This window comes from Sminthopsis crassicaudata, chromosome 2 (genome assembly GCF_048593235.1).
Source record: "Sminthopsis crassicaudata isolate SCR6 chromosome 2, ASM4859323v1, whole genome shotgun sequence".
Lineage (NCBI taxonomy): Eukaryota > Metazoa > Chordata > Mammalia > Dasyuromorphia > Dasyuridae > Sminthopsis > Sminthopsis crassicaudata.
The window spans coordinates 348251993-348272408 of record NC_133618.1 but is presented as its reverse complement, the minus strand read 5'-3'; the positions used below and the strand labels follow the sequence as shown (position 1 = coordinate 348272408).

Sequence of the window (20416 nt, the reverse complement as noted above, 5' to 3'; positions counted from 1 at the left end):
AAATGAGAATAATTGGAAAGCTATTATAGTAATCCAGAGGAAAAGGTGATTAGAATCTGAATTAGGGTGGTTACTATGAGAATAGAAATGTGAAGATTCTTCTGCTTAATTGATACCCCACTCCACTGTTTCTGTCACCCATTCTTGTCCCTCCAATTTTATACTAAGGCATTTTATATTCTTATTTTACCTTTAGAGCAGAATTTATATCTTGAATAGCAGCAAAATTATCACCCATCTGAAGACAGATTATTCCTCTTCCTTCATATGCCAGGCAGTTTCCTGGATCAATATCCATACAAATGGTAAAGTGATTCCAAGCTTTTTGAAATTTTCCTTGAGCCTGGAATATGTCATACACATGTGCTGAGAAATAGTTCTTAATAAGAATATAAACCAAATATTTTGGTGTAATTTCTTATAAGTCTATCTCAAAAAAATTTAATAAAAAGATATACAAAGATATTTGGCATAATCTTACTCAACTTATTTAAACAAGAAACTCAACAATTTGAAGAATAAATGAATTAAATTGACTTGCATCTGAAAATATATTGAAATTTAAATCAATTAAAAGAAATTTTATATGAATTTCATTTATACATAGCCTTTGGATAATATTTTAAAATCCCAGACATTAAGTGGGGGAAAACCTCCAATATTATTACTGGGACAATATATACTGTTTCAAATGTACACTTTGAAAGAAAAAAATATCCAAATAAGAGAATAAATATTTTGATAAAATCATGCATTTAAATTTAGCTTTCCTTCCCCAAACTATCTTGATTAATTTTATATGTATTCTGCTTATAATTTTATGTATGTTATCCATTATACTGTAAGCTTCTTGAGGGCAAAAACAGTTTCATTTTTTGTAATTGTAATTGTCAGCTCTTAACAAAGTATCTTACATATAATAAGAACTTACTAACCGGTTTTTGATTGCTTGAATAATTTTTTTGGTTGCCATGTCAGAATATTAATGAGGAAACTCCATATAAGCTTTGAGAGATTTTTTAGATAACCTCTCTAGCCCTGACTCTTCTGTTGAGAGAGCTGATTTTTTTCTCCAATGAAACAATCCCTATTAACTTTATTCTTACTACATAGTCCTAGCCTTTCAAGTTGTTTTTTTTATCCTTATTCTATGATGTAAAATATTAAATATATATCCAAGCTTTTAAAAATTTGCAAATTTGATAAGTATGCCAACCATCTCTTTATCCTATCACTGATGTTTAAAATTTAAAACAAAAAAAACAAAAAAAAATTCTAAGTTAAACACAAATTCCTGGGACATTTTATTAGAGACCTTCCAGTTGATATTAAACTATTAAAATTCTAGATTGATAGATGCAAAGAACAAGCTTCTTTTATATGACATGAATAAACATTGTAGGGATGGAAGGACTGACAAAAAAAAACCAAAAGAAAAACCCCACAACAACGACAACAAAACCAGAAAAAACTGAGTAAAGAAAACTCAGATTCATGAGAACCAGATTAGAATTTAGGGTGACTGGTTCTTAATTGCCATAAAAATACTAAGCCACTGATTTGTGATCCTATACTATATATAAAGAAGTTAAGGAAATGGCAAATCTTTCCTAAGCAAAGAAACAGCATTTATTATACTTCATTTATAGTCATATCTAGTGAAAAAGTTTAATAATTAAGTATCTCTTTGTGCAATTACCTGTAAATTATATCCAAGGCTAATTCTTGTTTTTGAATATGCTGGATTGAAATGTAAGGCTTTTATAAAGTCCTTTTGTGCTTGTTTATCAGCTACTTCATGACCATATTCCATGTAAGAATTTCCCCGACCAACATATGCGTCCACAAAAAAAGGATTGAGTTCAATGACACGAGTGAATGAACATACAGCTTCTTCAAACTCTCCCATTCTGAAAATAAATTTATAGCATGGATATTTTATTTTTCAATTTTCCTCTCTCTCTTCCTCTCTTCTTTCAGATAACATTTTGATACTGATTTTTGTTGGCCTTTTAAAATACTCATTAAAAAAAACTAGATATAAATCTTAGGGGTAATATGATAGGAATAATATTATGAGTGATATTAATATTAATATTGTTATATTAATAGCAATATAATTACTATTCCATACCAATTTTTTTTTGACAAACAAGGTCTCACAATTCCCTTTCAGTTTCCTAGGTAGTTTGATAATAAATTTCAGTGTAACTAATCCTGAAATTACCATTATCTCTGCCACACCCCTTAAATTGTTATCTTATAAAGTTTGTGGCAGAGGAGCCAGTGGATATTGGTATTTCACATTAAGGCATTTTCTTTTCATCTCATGACATAATACATGAACTACAAATTCCTATGACTATCACTACATTCTCCATTTTCCCCCATTGATCATGTTAAATGAAAGACAATTTTGAAAAATGTCTAAATGATAAGTATGACAGTCCTTGATGAGAAAACTCTTGACCAATTCCAATTAGAGGGTTAAATGCATTGTAAAAAAGATTGGTCATATGGGAAGTCAATTGTAAGTCACAAGTAATATAACATATGTGCCTTGAGATTTCAGATTAGCAGCATGTAACATACATATTAGACAGTGGACAGCTTTTGAATTTTGGTTGTGGGCAACAAAGAACACATATAACCAGTGTTCTCAAGGTGTTTAAAATCCTGCTTACCTTCCTCACCAAATTTGGCATTATTTGAGAAAAAGTAGTCTTATACATCTAAAGCTTTTTTATTATTATTGCAGAAAAAAATCTCAATTTGAATCAACTTGAAGAATTTCAATAAAACATACTTGTTATATTTCCCATTTGGAAATAAGCTTATGTGCAATTTTTACTTTTTATTTACTGTTACTAGTTCTATCAATAACTAAAAGAATTGCTAACTACAATCTTGTTTTCTGTCTGACAGAGAAAAATGTGAATTTGAAGCACTGTTACTATTAAAATATTTTCTAGATGTACTAGTATTTATTAAGCACCTATTACCTGAAGAATAAATTGAATAAATCTTCACTTAAGGAAATTTGGTACTAGATGAAATCTTGAGAGCATTTATCATGATATCTTTATTTTATAGATGAAATAAATTGAACCTAGAGAAGACAGCTATGCTAATTAGTGGCATAGTCAGAACTAAAAGTAAGATTTCATGGTCACCAGTCAAGCATTCCTTCTTTTGTAGCACAATATTTTTTTTGTAATAAAAAATTGAAGTAAACTTGGAATGTGTGTGAAGAGGGACGGGGGTGCAGATCTTGATACCAGCAATTATCAAATATTTCTTCTTGTAAAATGTTCTTGTCTTAAAATATATATAACTGGCAAAAATGGAATTTCAGCTGAATTTCAGTCCATCATTCAATTAGCATTTACAAAACATCCATTATGTACACTCTACTAAATTTAGGAACTTGGAATACCTTATTTTTAATTATAGAGAATCTAGACTAATAATTACAAAGCAACTACATTTCAATAAAAGAGAATCTCGCCAGATCTACAAAAATCTCCAGATCAAAACAGCTGCTAAATATGAAAATGAGTTATTAAGAGGAATTATAAGGTCTTTTCCCTTTGAGAACTGTGAATCACTTTAGTTACTCTAGCCTTCTTCTGTATATAGAACCCATACTGAATTCTATATTCATTATTGCAGCTGTATTTAACAATGCTCAATGTTGAGCTTTTAGAATGATAAGGATTATACAAAAATGATTAAAAAGCAATATAGCTGACTTCAGACAGAAGGGAGGTGGAATGAACTCATTTCACATGGGATAGAAGAACCCAGCAGTGACAATCATTGATCACCAAGTTGAATTTATCCCTCAGTCCCAAATTATTTCTGGATGGATTAACATGCAAACAGTGATGGTGTGACTTTAGGCAAATGAAACTTCTCTTGGCTTCACAGTCTTCTTTATCAAGGAATTGGTTGAGATGTCTTTTAAATTCCCTTCCAGTTCTAAATCTACTATCCCTATAATTTTTGAAGCATTTATTTTGACATATTTAAACGTATGCTTCCCCCCAACACTTCATGTTCAAATGTTATAAAACTACATATTTACATAAAGCAACACAACCTAAATGTTACACATTAGCATATGACCAAAATGAGTAAGGAACTGTTTTTTAAAGGCTTTTGATCTGCTTCCTGGAATTAGGAAGATCTGAGTAAAAATTCTACCACAAGACATTTAGTAGCTATGTGACCTTTGGGCTAGTGATTTAATTTCTGTCTATTTTAATATCCTCCATGGGAAAAAAAAAAAAAATATATATATATATATATGTATATATATATATATATATATATATATATATATAATAATTGTGCCTTCCTCACAAAATTGTGATGAGAATCAAATGTTTATAAAACACTTAGCGTAGTGCCTAGCACATAATATGCATAAATTAAATGCTCATTTCTTTTTTTTCATAGTTAAGGGAATTAAATGTTTTCTGCGATGCCTTTCAGAACTACATGTTTGCAGATTCTAATAATATGTATAATCAAGGTAGAAGACTGTTACGGGCCAGAATTCTGAACTTGAGACAAGGATTCTTGCAAGGTGTTAAGTCAGTGGAATTGATAAAGACAATGGTTATCTAGTTTAGCATGGTGCTTAATCGTTCTCTAGTTCAGTACATGTACTTAGTACTTAATATAATTCTACAAGAGAGCATATAAGCTCGAACAGACTCAGCCAGAGTCAGAGCCAGAGAAGACAAGTCTTTTGAGGCTGGAGCTCCAGCCCTCAGACTCAGAGAGATTTATTTCCATCTTCATCAACCTTGTGGTGGCTGGCCTGTCCTCCTGCTTCCCACTCTGAGACCAAGGCCTGTCAGAGCCAGAGATGGACTCAGAAGGGCTTGGAGAGAGACTCAGAAGAGCCAGACACAGACTCGGAAGGGACCTAGACACACATTAATTCCATCTTCAGTCAGGCTTTTTTTGGTGGCTCTCCTGAGGGACCGAGAAGCTCGGAGACAGAGCCAGAGAAGGACTGAAGACAGGAGCTCAAATTCTCAGAACCAAGGAGAGAGACAAGATTCATTTACTTCATGTCATACCATCGTGGGGCTGGCCTCCTGCACTTCCCCCACTGAGACCAAGGCCTGTCTGAAAGGCTCTCCAGAAAGCTGGCCCAGGACCCCAGGCAAGGAAACTAGATTGGCAAGGAGACAATAAAGAATTTGGACTTTGGACTTTAACACCTGGCTACTCTTGTGGTGGTGATTACTCACTCAACTGAAACAAAGGCTTGGCAAGGAGACAATAAAGAATTTGGACTTTGGACTTTAACACCTGGCTACTCTTGTGGTGGTGATTACTCACTCAACTGAAACAAAGGCTGCTCTGAAAACCAGACTAGAACATTACAGAAGACCTCACATAAGGAAACCAGTGACCTATTAGAACAAAGACCTGATTGTACACTTTATTTGTTTTTTTCCATTTCCTTATCTTCTTCCTCCACTTGAAATGTTTAACAGAAACTGAGACCTGTTAAAGGCCTTAGCTGGGAAGCCCTAGGAATGTCCTCTTTTCCATCTTATTGTGTCTAAATTTGTGTCATTGTTCCCTCCTTTCCCTGCCTTCCCCAGAAGATACTATGTATGAGACTTATTAGCAACAAAGAAAAACCTTTTTCTAGTCATTTGACCCTGGCTAAAAAGCTAGTTTCTAGCCTAGACCCCTTTATCAAAATTATGCAGTCAAGTCAGTTTCTCCTTCTGAAAATTGATTGGTCAGTGATACTTATTACCTTACATTACCTTAAAGCCTGCAATATTCTGTAGAAACTTAACTTTTATTTCTCATTGCCTTCTCAAGGTTTCTGAGGAACTGAATTTTAACTGTGTAATTTAGCTTTTAATTGAATTTTCTGTGGAAACAATCCTAGTTTGTCTCTTATACAATTCACCTATATGTGATAGCATCCCCTCCCTGATGTCATGGTTGTCTTCAAGAATGAAGGACAAATAATAACAACAGAAACATTTTAAAGCATTGTAATCATTAGTCTAACTGAAATTTGGAGATATAAACCTGAATGTGTTCATTCTTTAAATAAGACAAAAATATGATAGCAGAGGAACTCTAAACTTTGTAAATTAAACATTTGTTTTACTTTGAAATTAAAAAAATATTAAGACACCACAAATTTGAAAAGATGGTAAAATTAGAAAATTTTCAGCTCTTCAAATTTCCTCCCTGCCCCACCGCCAACAACAATAAAAAGAACAGAAATAAATACAGGTTAAAACAGTTTTCCTCCTAAGATAATTTGAGAAGACGCCAGGAAAGATCTGATCTCTAAACATAGATTCTGCCTGAGTGAACTGCAAGCACCTCTAAGGAGTCTGCAGAATCAACCAAACAACTAGCCTTAGGAGCAGCTGAGGTGAGAGGCTGCCAGCCATAGAAACTTTCATTTTTCACTGCTGAGAAAAAGAATGAAGGACCTTCCAGTGACAAGGGATGCCAAGCACACCTGTGTTGAGCAGAGGAGTCCCAGGCTATGACTGTGGGGAGAAAGAGCTGGCACATACATGGTGAGTGCAGTACCTTGCAGGGACGCTATTAGTTATAGGCATTTGCAGGAGAACAGAGTTGCTGGTTTCACTTCCAGGGTAGAGAAGACAACTGTAGTTTATGATCACCTAATGAATCACAGGGAGCAAGATCATTTGCCGGCCAGAGTGGCTGGAGTCCCTAGTCATGGTCTGAGTGGAGAGGTAAGCCCCAGATTGGGTCCTGAGACAGACCTCAGAAAATAACATTAAGAAGCACCTGAGATTTAGGGCATCGTTCTCCGTAATTTAGAATTACAATTTACATTAATATTAGCTAAAAACAAAACAGAAAATAATTAAAAATGAGTAAGCAAAAGAGAAGAAACTCAACCAGATAGTTACTATGGGGATAGAAAAGATCTGGCTTCATATTCAGAGGAAGAAAAATTTAAGTATCTTGGAGGTATAATAAGGATTATATAAGATCTAGCAACAACTACATTAAAGGACTGTAAGTCTTAGAATATTATATTCTGTAAAACAAAAGAGCTGAGTTATAACCAAGGTTCACTCAGCAAAATTAAGCATAATCCTGAAAGGAAAAAAAAAAGGCTATTTAATGAACGGATTTTCAAGTTTTTCTGTAAAAATCACAGAACTAAGGGAAAATTAGAAACCTAACAACCAGGTTAAATCATTTAAAATGCCTAGATAGTAGAAAATATCTGGATGTATACCTGCCAAAATAAACACAGGAACTACATGAATATAAACATAAGCCACTTTATATACAAAACCCCCCCTCAGATTTAAATAATTGTAGGAATATTTATTGCTCATGGATCAGTAAAACCAATATAATTTTTAAAATAGCAATTTTGCCTAAGTAATCTACTTATTCAATGTCATCTTAATTAAGTTACTAAAAAGTTCTAAGTTAGAAAAAGTAATAAAGTTTATGTGGAGGAGCAAAAGGTCTGGAACTTCAGAGAAACCAGAATAGAAGTAAAGGAAGTAGATTAAGCATTATGAGAATTTAACCTACATTATAGGGGAGAACATTGTTGAAGCATAAAAAAATTTTTTTGATTATTATAAATAAAACCTATGTAGCCAAAAATAGAAGGAATACAGAAAACTGAGTAAAAACTTTGTAGACAAACTTTCAGATAAGCAGTGATTGGGCTGGAATACTGTTATGGTGTAGGAAATTATGACCTCATTGACTTAGAAAAACATGGGAGGACTTGGATCCATAAAGGAAGATACCATTAACCTTCAGAAAGATGGACAACAGATAGAGAAATAAACACAGTATGATCTTACATATATGAGTATTAGTATCTATGTGTATATGTGTGTATATTTATAGATATTTATGTATATGTATGTGTGTGTACTAGCTCAAGTACATTAACTATTATTTTGAATCAGTTAAAGCATCTCCACTATTAACTCAATAACAGTCAATAATTACATGTTAATTACTAAGACAGATAAAGCAACAGAATCCAGAATTTGTTTCATTAAGGCTTTGAACCATGTGCATTAGAGATATTTCTTTCTTGGAATTTCTGGATATTGCTTTGTAAAGCACTCTGCCACTTTCAATCTATTTTATCCTTTTTCATATTTCCCAACTTATATACAAATAGAACTGCAATATCATTAGGTATAATGGCTAACTTCACTTTCTGTTTCAACACAAATCACTTTGATTACCTGTGATGACAAATTCCAGCAGCTTGAAATAGGTTAGCATCATCTTTATTTATCTGCATTGCTTCCCTAAAATCCTGAAAAGATTTTACATGTTTTCATTATTTTTGCAACATTACTTTGATTAACTTCATATACAATTCATATGTACTTTTTTTATGGAATCACAATTTTTAAATTCCTGATTCACCTTCTAAAATATTTAATATATTTGAATTTAAGTTAAAAAAATAAAAATTGAATAAATTTAAAGATTTTAGCAGTTCTAAATTTTCTTTATTGAAACCTATCTATGTCTTATCATTCTGCGCAATTATTGTCTATGTTCTACAGAAGATCTCTCATGCTAATGATTTTCTTCTTAATCTTTTGACCTTTTATGAGTACCAAGGAAACCCTTGTGCTGATTACATCTAATGAATCATATTAACAATGCATCTTTTTTCTGATCATGCATTTCTTTAATGTCGTCCTTTAGAACACTTTTAAGCATAGACCATCATTGGAAATTTGTTACAGCCTATAAGAGCCCATCATGAGCTAGCTTTCCATTTTTTCACTCCATAGATCAATTTATTGTGTGAGGACTTCTTTGGCATTCTGACATTTGACTCCTGAGAATTGTTTTTTTTAAATCAGTAATTGAAATAAATGGTAGATTTAGTGAGAGGTTGGCTAGTTAGTTAGCTGTACTTTTCCCCATCCAAGTTTTATAACCATATAGCTTTGACATAGGGACTACAGTATTGAAAAGAGGGAGGGTCTTTTAACTTGAGGTTAGCTTGAAATCACTAATAACATTGAAAAACTTCCTTAATACAATAATGTCTACTCTTTTCCTCTTATCCAATTCTGGAATTAACTCATTGTCTATATGCAGAGCCTTTCCCAACTATATATATCATTTTACCTGTTCACTGGACTGGCCATTTAACTGTTTATCATAGTTGAGCTATTAGGCATTTTTCATTTATTTTATTTTGCATGCATGGATTTTTAGGCCAATATATTTTGAATAGTTATAGTCCTCTCATTGAGGAGATCTTGTAATTTTCTGGAGGTTGTTAGAATATTATAAAAATTACCCTTTGACCCAGCAGCGCTATTACTGGGATTATATCCCAAAGAAATACTAAAGAGCGGAAAGAGACATATATGTGCCAAAATGTTTGTGGCAGCTCTTTTTGTTGTAGCTAGAAACTGGAGGATGAATGGATGTCCATCAGTTGGAGAATGGTTGGGTAAATTGTGGTATATGAAGGTTATGGAATATTATTGCTCGGTAAGAAATGACCAGCAGGAGGAATATAGAGAGGCCTGGAGAGACTTAAATCAACTGATGCTGAGTGAAATGAGCAGAACCAGAAGATCACTGTACACTTCAACAACAATACTGTATGAGGATGTATTCTGATGGAAGTGGAAATCTTCAACATAAAGAAGATCCAACTCACTTCCAGTTGATCAATGATGGACAGAGGTAGCTGCACCCAGAGAAGAAACACTGGGAGGGGAATGTAAATTGTTAGCACTAATATCTGTCTGCCCAGGTTGCATGTACCTTCGGATTCTAATGTTTATTGTGCAACAAGAAAATGATATTCGCACACATGTATTGTATCTAGACTATATTGTAACACATGTAAAATGTATGGTATTGCCTGTCGTCGGGGGGAGGGAATAGAGGGAGGGGGAGTAAATTGGAAAAATGAATACAAGGGATAATATTATAAAATATATATATATATATATATATATAATAAAAAAAAAAAGAAAAAAAAAAAAGAATATTATAAAAATAGGAACATATGGAGGGTCTCCCTATCTCTAGAGAATCTCTAGAGATGTGATCAAACATCTTTTTTATGCAACACAGCATTAGAAAGAGGATCATTAGAGTGGTAGCCAAGATGGTGGAGAAGCTAGACGGAACTTTCTAAGCTCTCTAATTCCCTTTCTACCAAGTATTTAATTCAGCCTCAAAAACAGCGCTTGACTGGTAAAACCCACGAAGATTGGAAATACAAAAACTTACCAGTGGAAAAGAATCTGGAATATCGCCAGAAAAGGTTTGACCTGAGGTGGTGGGAGCAGACCAGCACAGAGCAGGGATAGAAACCGGAGCGGGGCAGCCTCTGCGGTTGGAAGGTTTACATAGAGCTCTCTGCTGTAGCCTGACTGCTTTACTTTGGTGGCAGAGTAGGAGACCAGCAGAGAAGTTGGAGCCTGGGGTAGTGGGTACACTGAGGGATGCCAAAGCCCACCCAGGACCAGAAGTGACCTAGCACAGACCATAACACAGCTCTTGGCGGCCTTTGGCTCATGGTGGGGGGTAGTCACACACAGCAGGGGCACAACCCAGGGCAGCCTCTCATCTGTATAGTAAGGGGCTCCTCGAGGGTAGTGGAATTTCCCCAGCCCGACTGCGCTCCCCAGGCAGAAACACTTCTGGTGCAGTGAGGTTCAGGATGATCGCAAATACTCAAAGCTGGCATTTGTGGGAGGGCAGTGATACCTTTGCTCCTTAACTTCTAGCCCCAAGGCAGTCACTAATCCTACAGTGGGGCTCCTCACAGGCCACTTACACAGCCCAGCTGTGATACCCAGGCATAATCACTTCCCCATAGAGCTCTTCCCAGAGCCCTCCTGCAGCTCAGCAGTTCCTTGCAGCCTACTGAGAGGGAAAATACTGTCCATAAACCCACCCTTGCTCTGCAGAGGAAGCTGGTAATCTCCTTGTCCTGAGGGAAGACCCTGTTGGCTTTAAAAAAAAAAAAAAAGAGCAAAAAAATGAAGAAAACGATTGAAAGTTTCTATGCAGAAAAAGAGCTGGCTTCCAAACCTGAGGAGTCTAATAGCAGACAGCCTCCAGACAATACCCCAAATCACACTCTCCTAGAAGAAACTATTAAAAATCTGAAGAGAGAATTAGAAGAAAAATGGAGAAAGGAAAGAGAAGCTATGCTAGAGAATAACAATGTTCTGAAATGTGAATTAAAAAAGGTAAACAACTTCCTGAAATATGAATTGGAAAAGGTAAAGAATTCACAGGAAGTGCAGGGAAACAGAATTAAGGAGTTGGAAAAGGTAAAGAAATCACAGGAAAGTAGGATCTGTGAAATGGAAAAGATAAAGAATTCCCAAGAAAGTAGGATTTGTGAATTGGAAAAAAAATAATTCACTAAAAAACAAATTTAGTGAAATGGAAAAAAAATTCCATAGATCAAAACAACTCATTTAAAAACTCAATTGGACACATATAAAAAGAAGTTTTAAAAAGCTAATGAAGAAAATAACTTATTAAAAATCAGAACTGAATAGAAATGAATGATTCACTGAGACACCAAGAATCAGTCAAGCAAAGCCAAAAAAAATGAAAATCTGGAGGAAAATGCCAGCTATCTACTTGCCAGAACGACAGACCTGGAAAATAGATCTAGGAGAGACAATCTGAGGATTATTGGACTTCCCAAAAATTATGATGAAAAAAAGAGCCTAGATTCTATTTTACAAGAAATCATCAAAGAGAACTGCCCAGAGATAATAGAACCAGAAAGTAAAATAGACATTGAAAGAATTCATCAAACACCTTCTAAAAAGGACTCTAAAAAAAACAAAAACAAAAAACAAAAAAAACAAAAACACAACTCCATGGAACATTGTGGCCAAATTTCAGAACTATCAGACTAAGGAAAAAATATTACAAGCAGCCAGGAAAAAACAATTCAAATACCAAGGTGCCACAATTAGGGTCACTCAAGATCTGGCTGCATCCACATCAAAGGGCCTGGAATCTGAGCTTCCAAAAGGCAAAAGAACTTGGAATTCAGGCAAGAATAAATTACCCAGCTAAGCTGAGCATTTTCTTCCATGGAAGAAGATGGACATTTAATGAAACAGATGAATTCCATATATTTCTAAGGAAAAAACCAGATCTAAAGAAAAAATTTGATCTCCAATTGTAGGACTCAAGAGAAGCAGAAAAAGGTAAAAGGAACTCTTGAGAATTGTATTTCTGTTGTATAATTTGAGTTTAAGGATATAACAAAAAAAGGGGGGGAGAGTAGAAATGGAAAGGGGATAGTGTAAGAAAAAGGGGAAAGGAGAGATAAAAAGAGGGAAACTACATCCCACAAAGAGGCAAAAAACCCTATCATATTCTGAGGGAAGTTAGAGAGGGGGAAGAACATTGTGTGAACCTTACTCCCATCAGAATTGGATCAAAGAGAAAATAATTAACATATCAGTTTTACAGAAAACTCTTTCTCACCTCATTAAAAAGAGGGAAAGGAAAAGGGAAAAGGAAGAGAGCAATAAGGAAAGGGAATAAGAAAGGTAAAGGGATTTAAAGGGAGAAGGGAGGGATATTAAAGAGGGAGGGCTGTGTGATGCAAGTGGGGCTCATAAGTTTCATACTGGGGAAGGAGTTCGGGGGGTAAGGGAAAAAATCATAATCAGGGGATAATATGATGGTAGGAAATACAGAATTAGTAATTTTAACTGTAAATGTGAATGGGATGAACTCTCCTATTAAGCGGAGACGGATAGCAGACTGGATCAAAAGTCAGAACCCTACAATATGTTGTTTACAGGAAACAAAGGAGGGAGATACATGCAGAGTAAAGGTAAAAGGCTGGAGCAGAATCTATTATGCTTCAAGTGAAGTAAAAAAGGCAGGGGTAGCCATCCTTAGATCAAGCAAAAGCAAAAATTGATCTAATCAAAAGAGATAAGGAAGGAAACTATATCTTGCTAAAGGGTAGCATAGACAATGAAGCCATATCAATACTAAACATATATGCACCAAATGGTATAGCATCTAACTTCCTAAAGGAGAAGTTAAGAGAAGTTAAGAGAATTGTAAGAATAAATAGACAGCAAAACTATAATAGTGGGAGATCTCAACTTTGCACTCTCAGAATTAGATAAATCAAACCACAAAACAAATAAGAAAGAAATTAAAGAGGTAAATCAAATATTAGGAAAATTAGGTATGACAAATCTTTGGAGAGAACTGAATGGTGACCGAAAGGAGTATACTTTCTTCTCAGCAGTTCATGGAGCCTATACAAATATTGACCATATATTAGGACATAAAGATCTCAAAATTAAATGCAGGAAGGCAGAAATAGTAAAGGCTTTCTTTTCAGATCACGATGCAATAAAAACTACATTCAACAAAAAGTTAGGGGTAAAGAGATCAAAAAGTAATTGGAAACTAAATAATCTCATCTTAAAGAATGATTGAGTGAAACAAAAAATTATAGACACAATAATTTCACTCAAGAAAATGACAGTGACAAGAAAATGACATCATACCAAAATTTGTGGGATGCAGCTAAAGGGGTAATAAGGGGAAATTTTCTATCTTTGGAGGCTTACTTGAAGGAAATAGAGGAAGAGAAGATCAATGAATTGGGTTTGCAACTCAAAAAGCTAGAAAAAGACCAAATTAAAAACTCCCAATCAAATACTAAACTTGAAATTCTAAAATTAAAAGGAGAAATTAATAATATTGAAAATAAAAATACAATTGAACTAATAAATAAAACTAAGAGTTGGTTTTATGAAAAAAACCCAATAAAATAGATAAATCTTTAATAAATCTATTTAGAAAAAGGGAGAGGAAAAGCAAATTGTTAGTCTTAAAAATGAAAACAGGGACCTGTCCACCAATGAGGAGGAAATTAGAGAAATAATAAGGAGTTACTTTGCCCAACTTTATGCCAATAAATTTGATAACCTAAGTGAAATGGAGGACTACCTCCAAAAATATAGGCTTTCTAATTTAACAGAGGAGGAAGTAAATTGCTTAAATAGTCCCATTTCAGAAAAAGAAATAGAGCAAGCTATTAATCAACTCCCTAAGAAAAAATCTCCAGGACCAGATGGATTCACAGGTGAATTCTACCAAACATTCAAAGAACAATTAGCTCCAATGTTATATAAACTATTTGAAAAAATAGGGAATGAAGGAGTCCTACCAAATTCCTTTTATGACACAGACATGGTACTGATACCCAAACCAAGTAGATTGAAAACAGAGAAAGAAAACCAATCTCCCTAATGAATATTGATGCTAAAATCTTAAATAAGATATTAGCAAAAAGACTCCAGAAAATCATCCCCAGGATAATACATCATGATCAAGTAGGATTTATATACCAGGAATGCAGGGCTGGTTCAATATTAGGAAAACTCAGTATAATTGGCCATATTCATAATCAAATTAACAAAAATCATATGATCATCTCATATCCTATTAAAAACACTTGTGAGTATAGGAATAAATGGACTTTTCCTTAAAATAATCAGTAGCATCTATTTAAAATCATCAGTAAGCATCATATGTAATGGGGAAAGATTGTAACCATTCCCATTAAGATCAGGGGTGAAACAAGGCTGTCCATTATCACCATTACTATTCAATATTATATTAGAAACACTAGCTTTAGCGATAAAGGTGGAGAAAGATATTAAAGGAATTAGAGTAGGTAATGAGGAAACCAAATTATCACTCTTTGCTGATGATATGATGGTATACATAGAGAACCCCAAAGATTCAACTAAAAAGCTATTAGAAATAATCCACACCTTTAGCAAAGTTGCAGGATACAAAATAAATCCACATAAATGATCAGCATTCTTATATGTCACTAACAAAGTCCAACAGTTAGAGTTACAGAGAGAAATTTCATTTAAAGTAACTACTTATAGTATAAAATATTTAGGAATCTATCTGCCAAGGGAAAATCAGAAACTATATGAGCAAAAGTAAAAAACACTTTCCACACAAATTAAGTCCAATCTAAGCAATTGGGAATCTATTAAATGCTCTTGAATAGGGCTAGCAAATATAACAAAGATGACAATACTATCTAATCTATTTATTTAGCGCTATACCAATCAGACTCCCATAAAACTATTTTAATGACCTAGAAAAAGTAACAGCAAAGTTCATATGGAAAAACAAAAAGATCAAGAATTTCAAGGGAATTAATGAAAAAAAAAAATCAAATGAAGGTGGCCTAACTGTACCAGATCTAAAATTATATTATAAAGCAGCGGTTACCAAAATCATTTGGTATTGGCTAAGAAATAGACTAATTGATCAGTGGAATAGGTTAGGTCCAAAGGACAAAATAATCAATAACTCTAATAACCTAGTGTTTGACAAACCCAAGCACCCCAGCCTTTGTGATAAGAACTCAATGTTTGACAAAAATTGCTGGGAAAATTGGAAATGAATATGGCATAAACTAGGCATTGATCCACACTTAACATTGTGCACAAAGATCAGGTCAAAATGGGTTCATGATCTAGGAATAAAGAATGAGATTATAAATAAATTAGAGGTACATAGGATAGTTTACCTCTCAGACCTATGGAAGAGGAATGAATTCATGTACAAAGAAGAACTAGAGATCATTATTGATCACAAAGTAGAAAACTTTGATTATATCAAATTGAAAAGATTTTGTACAAACAAAATTAATGCAGATAAGATTAGAAGGGAAACAATAAACTGGGAAAACATTTTTACAGTCAAAGGTTCAGATAAAGACCTCTTTTCCAAAAAATATAGAGAATTAACTCTAATATATAAGAAATGAAGCCAATCTCCAATTGATAAATGGTCAAAGGATATGAACAGACAATTCTCAGATAAAGAAATTGAAACTATTTCTAGTCATATGAAAAGATGCTCCAAATCATTAATCAGAGAAATGCAAATTAAGACAACTCTGAGATACCACTACACATCTGTCAGATTGGCTAGAATGACAGGGAAAGGTAATGCAGAATGTTGGAGGGGATGTGGGAAAACTGGAACACTGAACTGTGAATACACCCAGCCACTCTGGAGAGCAATTTGGAACTATGCTCAAAAAGTTATCAAACTGTGCCTACCCTTTGACCCAGCAGCGTTGCTACTGGGTTTGTGTCCCAAAAAGATCCAAAAAGAAGGGAAAGAGACCTGTATGTGCAAGAATGTTTGTGGCGGCCCTCTTTGTGGTGGCCAGAAACTGGAAACTATGTGGATGCCCATCAATTGGAGATTGGCTGAATAAATTGTGGTACATGAATATTATGGAATATTATTGTTCTATAAGAAATGACCAACAGGATGATTTCAGAAAGGCCTGGAGAGACTTACATGAACTGATGCTGAGTGAAATGAGCAGGACCAGGAGATCATTATATACTTCAACAACAATACTGTATGATGATCAATTCTAATGGGCGTGGCCCTCTCCAACAATGAGATGAACCAAATCAGTTCCAATTGAGCAGTAATGAACTGAACCAGCTACACCCAGGAAAGAACTTTGGGACATGACTATGAAACACTACATAGAATTTCCAATCCCTCTAATTTTGTCCACCTGCATTTTGAATTTCCTTCACAGGCTAAATGTACACTATTTCAAAGTCCAATTCTTTTTGTTCAGCAAAACAACTTTTTGGTCATGTATACATATATTGTATTTAATTTATACTCTAACATATTTAACATGTATTGGTCAACCTGCCATGGCGGGGGTGGAAGGAGGGGAAAAACTGGAACAAAAGGTTTGGCAATTGTCAATGTTGTAAAATTACCCATGCAAATATCTGGTAAATAAAAACTATTACAAAAGAAAGAAAGAAAGAAAGAAAGGAAGGAAGGAAGGAAGGAAGGAAGGAAGGAAGGAAGGAAGGAAGGAAGGAAGGAAGGAAGGAAGGAAGGAAGGAAGGAAGGAAGGAAGGAAGGAAGGAAGGAAGGAAGGAAGGAAGGAAGGAAGGAAGGAAGGAAGGAAGGAAGGAAGGAAGGAAGGAAGGAAGGAAGTCATTAAATAGTAATTTCTGGGGTTATATTTATTAGGAGTCTTATATCTTTGTAATATATACATAGGATTCCTTAAAAGAAGAACATAAGGATATACTTTGTTCTATCAAATGTGTAATAGACAGACAATAAATATAAAAGATCTTGCATTTTTGCACCTACCAGGTTAAAGATGAAACTTTCTATAGAATATTTTAGTGTAAATTTTAGCTGACTTGCTATTACATTTTTACATTTTTTTTTATTATATCCCTATCCTATTCCCCTTAGAGAGCCATAACTTAAAAAACAAGAGGGGGAAAACAGATTCCACAAAACCCATAATTAAAATGATTGACACTATTTGCAATGTTCTATTCCCATATTACTACAATTATGCAAAGAAGATATGCTTTTTATATTTCTTTTGGGTCAGCTTAATTATTTGAGGTCTAAAAATGCTATGTAGTTTTAAGTCTGAAAGTGCTATTCTATCTTCATTCCTTCTTTTTTCATCATTTCTCTCGATATTCTATATTTTTCATTTCTTCAGATAAATTTTTCTTTCCCTTTTCTTGAGATAATTTTTGCTTTATCTCTAATAAATTTCTTCCCTTTTTGCATATTCTGGAATTCATTTTCTCATTTGTAATTTTTAAAAACAAATTTATTCCTTCTTTATTCTTCATGAAATTAAACTTTCTGAAATATTAGGTTTGAGCACTCTCTTCTAACCAATTTCTATGTTATTTCCTTTATATGTCTTCTTTCCTATTGTCCTCCCTCTTTGAAATAATTATAAATGAAGAAAAAATATGAATAGAAGCAGTGAGCCATGGCAGAAATTAGTTTATGTTCCATATCATGTAGGCCATTTCTATTATCTATTGTCCCCATAGCTGTTCCCTTTTCCATTAGCTTTGTCATCTGATCTCTGGATCCATACTTCTTCCTCTATTTTCTGGGTCACAACTTTCTCTACAATTTCACATTTCCTTTTTTTCTAAGCCAGTGCTATTGTATATGGAGGCACAATATTATCTCAGATGATGGTCTTTCAACTCTCAGATTAAATCCATTAATGTCACTGTCTCCCACTGGAGTTACCTCTTCTTTTGTGGTACCCATCCAATTTGGTGTCCTTATTTCGAAGTCCAATTTTTCTTTTGCAGCAAAATGTATGGATATGTATACATATATTGTATTTAACATATACTTTAACATATATAACATGTATTGGTCGCCTGCCATCTTTGGGAGGAGGTGGAGAAAGGAGGGGGAAAATTGTAACAAAAGATTTTGCAATTGTCAATGCTGAAAAATTACCCATGCATATGTCTTGTTAATAAAAAGCTATAACAAAAAAAATAAAAAAAAATAAAATGACAAAATCCAAAGAAAAATTTAATAAAATAAAAATCACATTTTAAAAAAAAAAATTATAGCTTTTTATTGACAGAACAAAATCATGGGTAATTTTTACACCCATTGTTCCTTGCACTCACTTCTGTTACAACTTTTCCCATCCCTCCCTCCACTCCCTCCCCTAGATGGCAGGTAGTCATATACATGTTAAACATGTTAAAGTATTTCCTAGATACAATATATGTGTGCAGATCCGTACAGTTCTCTTGTTGCACAAGAAAAATTGGATTCAGAAGGTAAAATTAACAGTTTACACTCATTTTCCAGTGTTCCTTTTCTGGATGTAGCTGATTCTGTCCATCATTGATCAATTGGAATTGGATTAGCTCTTCTCTATGTTGAAGATAATCCACTTCCATCAGAATACATCCTCATACAGTATCATTGTTGAAGTGTATAATGATCTTCTGGTTCTGCTCGTTTCACTTAGCATCAATTGATGTAAGTCTCTCTAAGCCTCTCTGTATTCCTCCTGTTGGTCATTTCTTACAGAACAATAATATTCCATAACATTCATATACCATAATTTACCCAACCATTCTCCAATTGATGGACATCCATTCATATTCCAGCTTCTAGCCACTATGAAAAGGGCTGCCACAAACATTTTGGCACATACAGGTCCCTTTCCCTTCTTTAGTATTTCCTTGGGATATAAGCCCAGTAGTAGCACTGCTGAATCAAAGGGTATGCACATTTTGATAACTTTTTGGGCATAATTCCAGATTGAAAATCACATATTTTTAACATTAACTTGGTTCTTTTCTGCCAAAATTTATATAAATTTTTTTCAGATAAGCTATTCTCTACTTTTTACCTTCAAAGCTTTCCACTATGGATATAATTTTTAAAAATCTAATTCAATTTTAAAAAACACAAATCTATTTTGATAATGATAAATTCTGGCATTTTTTTCTTTTCTCTGGTCCTGGTGGGGGACACATATGGAATGAAGTGACCAATGGTCTTATATCAGGAGGCAATTGAAGGAATAATAAATTCATGGGTAAAATTTGAATTATTTCCTGTATCTCTACCAAAGGAGTACAAAGAAATACCCCAATAAGAATATATATAAAATCAGTGCTTTACAGATTTTTGTTCTCTGGTGTTAATTTATGAAGATTTTATTTTGTCAGGAATTTTTCTCTTTTTTTATTTTGTTGATATTTTCTCTTTTTTGTAGATTTTGGAGACAATGAAATGTTATTTTGCCACCCATCTAGACTTGGACATCTAGAATATTGTCCACACATTCCTGTTTGTTTCCTGCTTGTATTTTCATCAAGAATATCAGGATACATTTGGACAATTTTATAAGGTTTTATAAAGATGAGAATGAAAGGCTTATGGATCTATAACTGCTGAGATCTCTTGATTATTTTGTGTGTCAAAATTATTTTTAGGTTTTCTATTTTCTTTTGTTTCTTTCCCTGTGATATCTTGTAAAAGCAACCCCTAAATGTTTCCAAATTTCCAATAATTTCTAGTAAATATTCCTTCAGTATATAATATATAAGCAGTATATATCTATCTGGTTCATACAATCTTCTGAACTCCATCTTCTTGAGGGCATTTTAACTTTTTCATTTTTCTATTACCAATGATGAACATGGAGTATTACAGAAACACTGAAGAACGTTCCATTTTGTACTTTTTTTGTTGACCTGCTATCTAAAAATCTATGAATCCTTTTGGGATGATGTAGCTCATGTGGGTGGGTCTTTCTGTACAATTGTTTTTGCTCTGAAGCTTTCTATACAGTTGTTTTTGCTCTACTATTTTCACTTTTTAAAAGGTGAAGATATTCAAAGTCTTCTATTACCTTGCCCTGTAGTGTTTTACAAATAAGTTTACTTTCTAAACTAGAATTCTCTGTAGAAAGATGGGACAACTAAGAGCAGTGGAATAAATCATATAAAAA

The 20416-nt window shown here is 33.8% G+C and overlaps 1 protein-coding gene across 1 annotated transcript in view; it reads right to left on the bottom strand.

Moving 5' to 3' along the window:
* TTC6 (tetratricopeptide repeat domain 6) overlaps positions 1 to 20416 on the bottom strand; it is a 334483-nt gene that overhangs the window by 8618 nt on the left and 305449 nt on the right. The window contains exons 27-29 of the mRNA XM_074290707.1: positions 8262 to 8335; positions 1700 to 1910; positions 191 to 343 (exon numbers count right to left, since the gene is read on the bottom strand). Of these exons, the coding sequence (XP_074146808.1) occupies positions 191 to 343; positions 1700 to 1910; positions 8262 to 8335 (438 nt within the window). The remainder of the gene's footprint in view (positions 1 to 190; positions 344 to 1699; positions 1911 to 8261; positions 8336 to 20416) is intronic.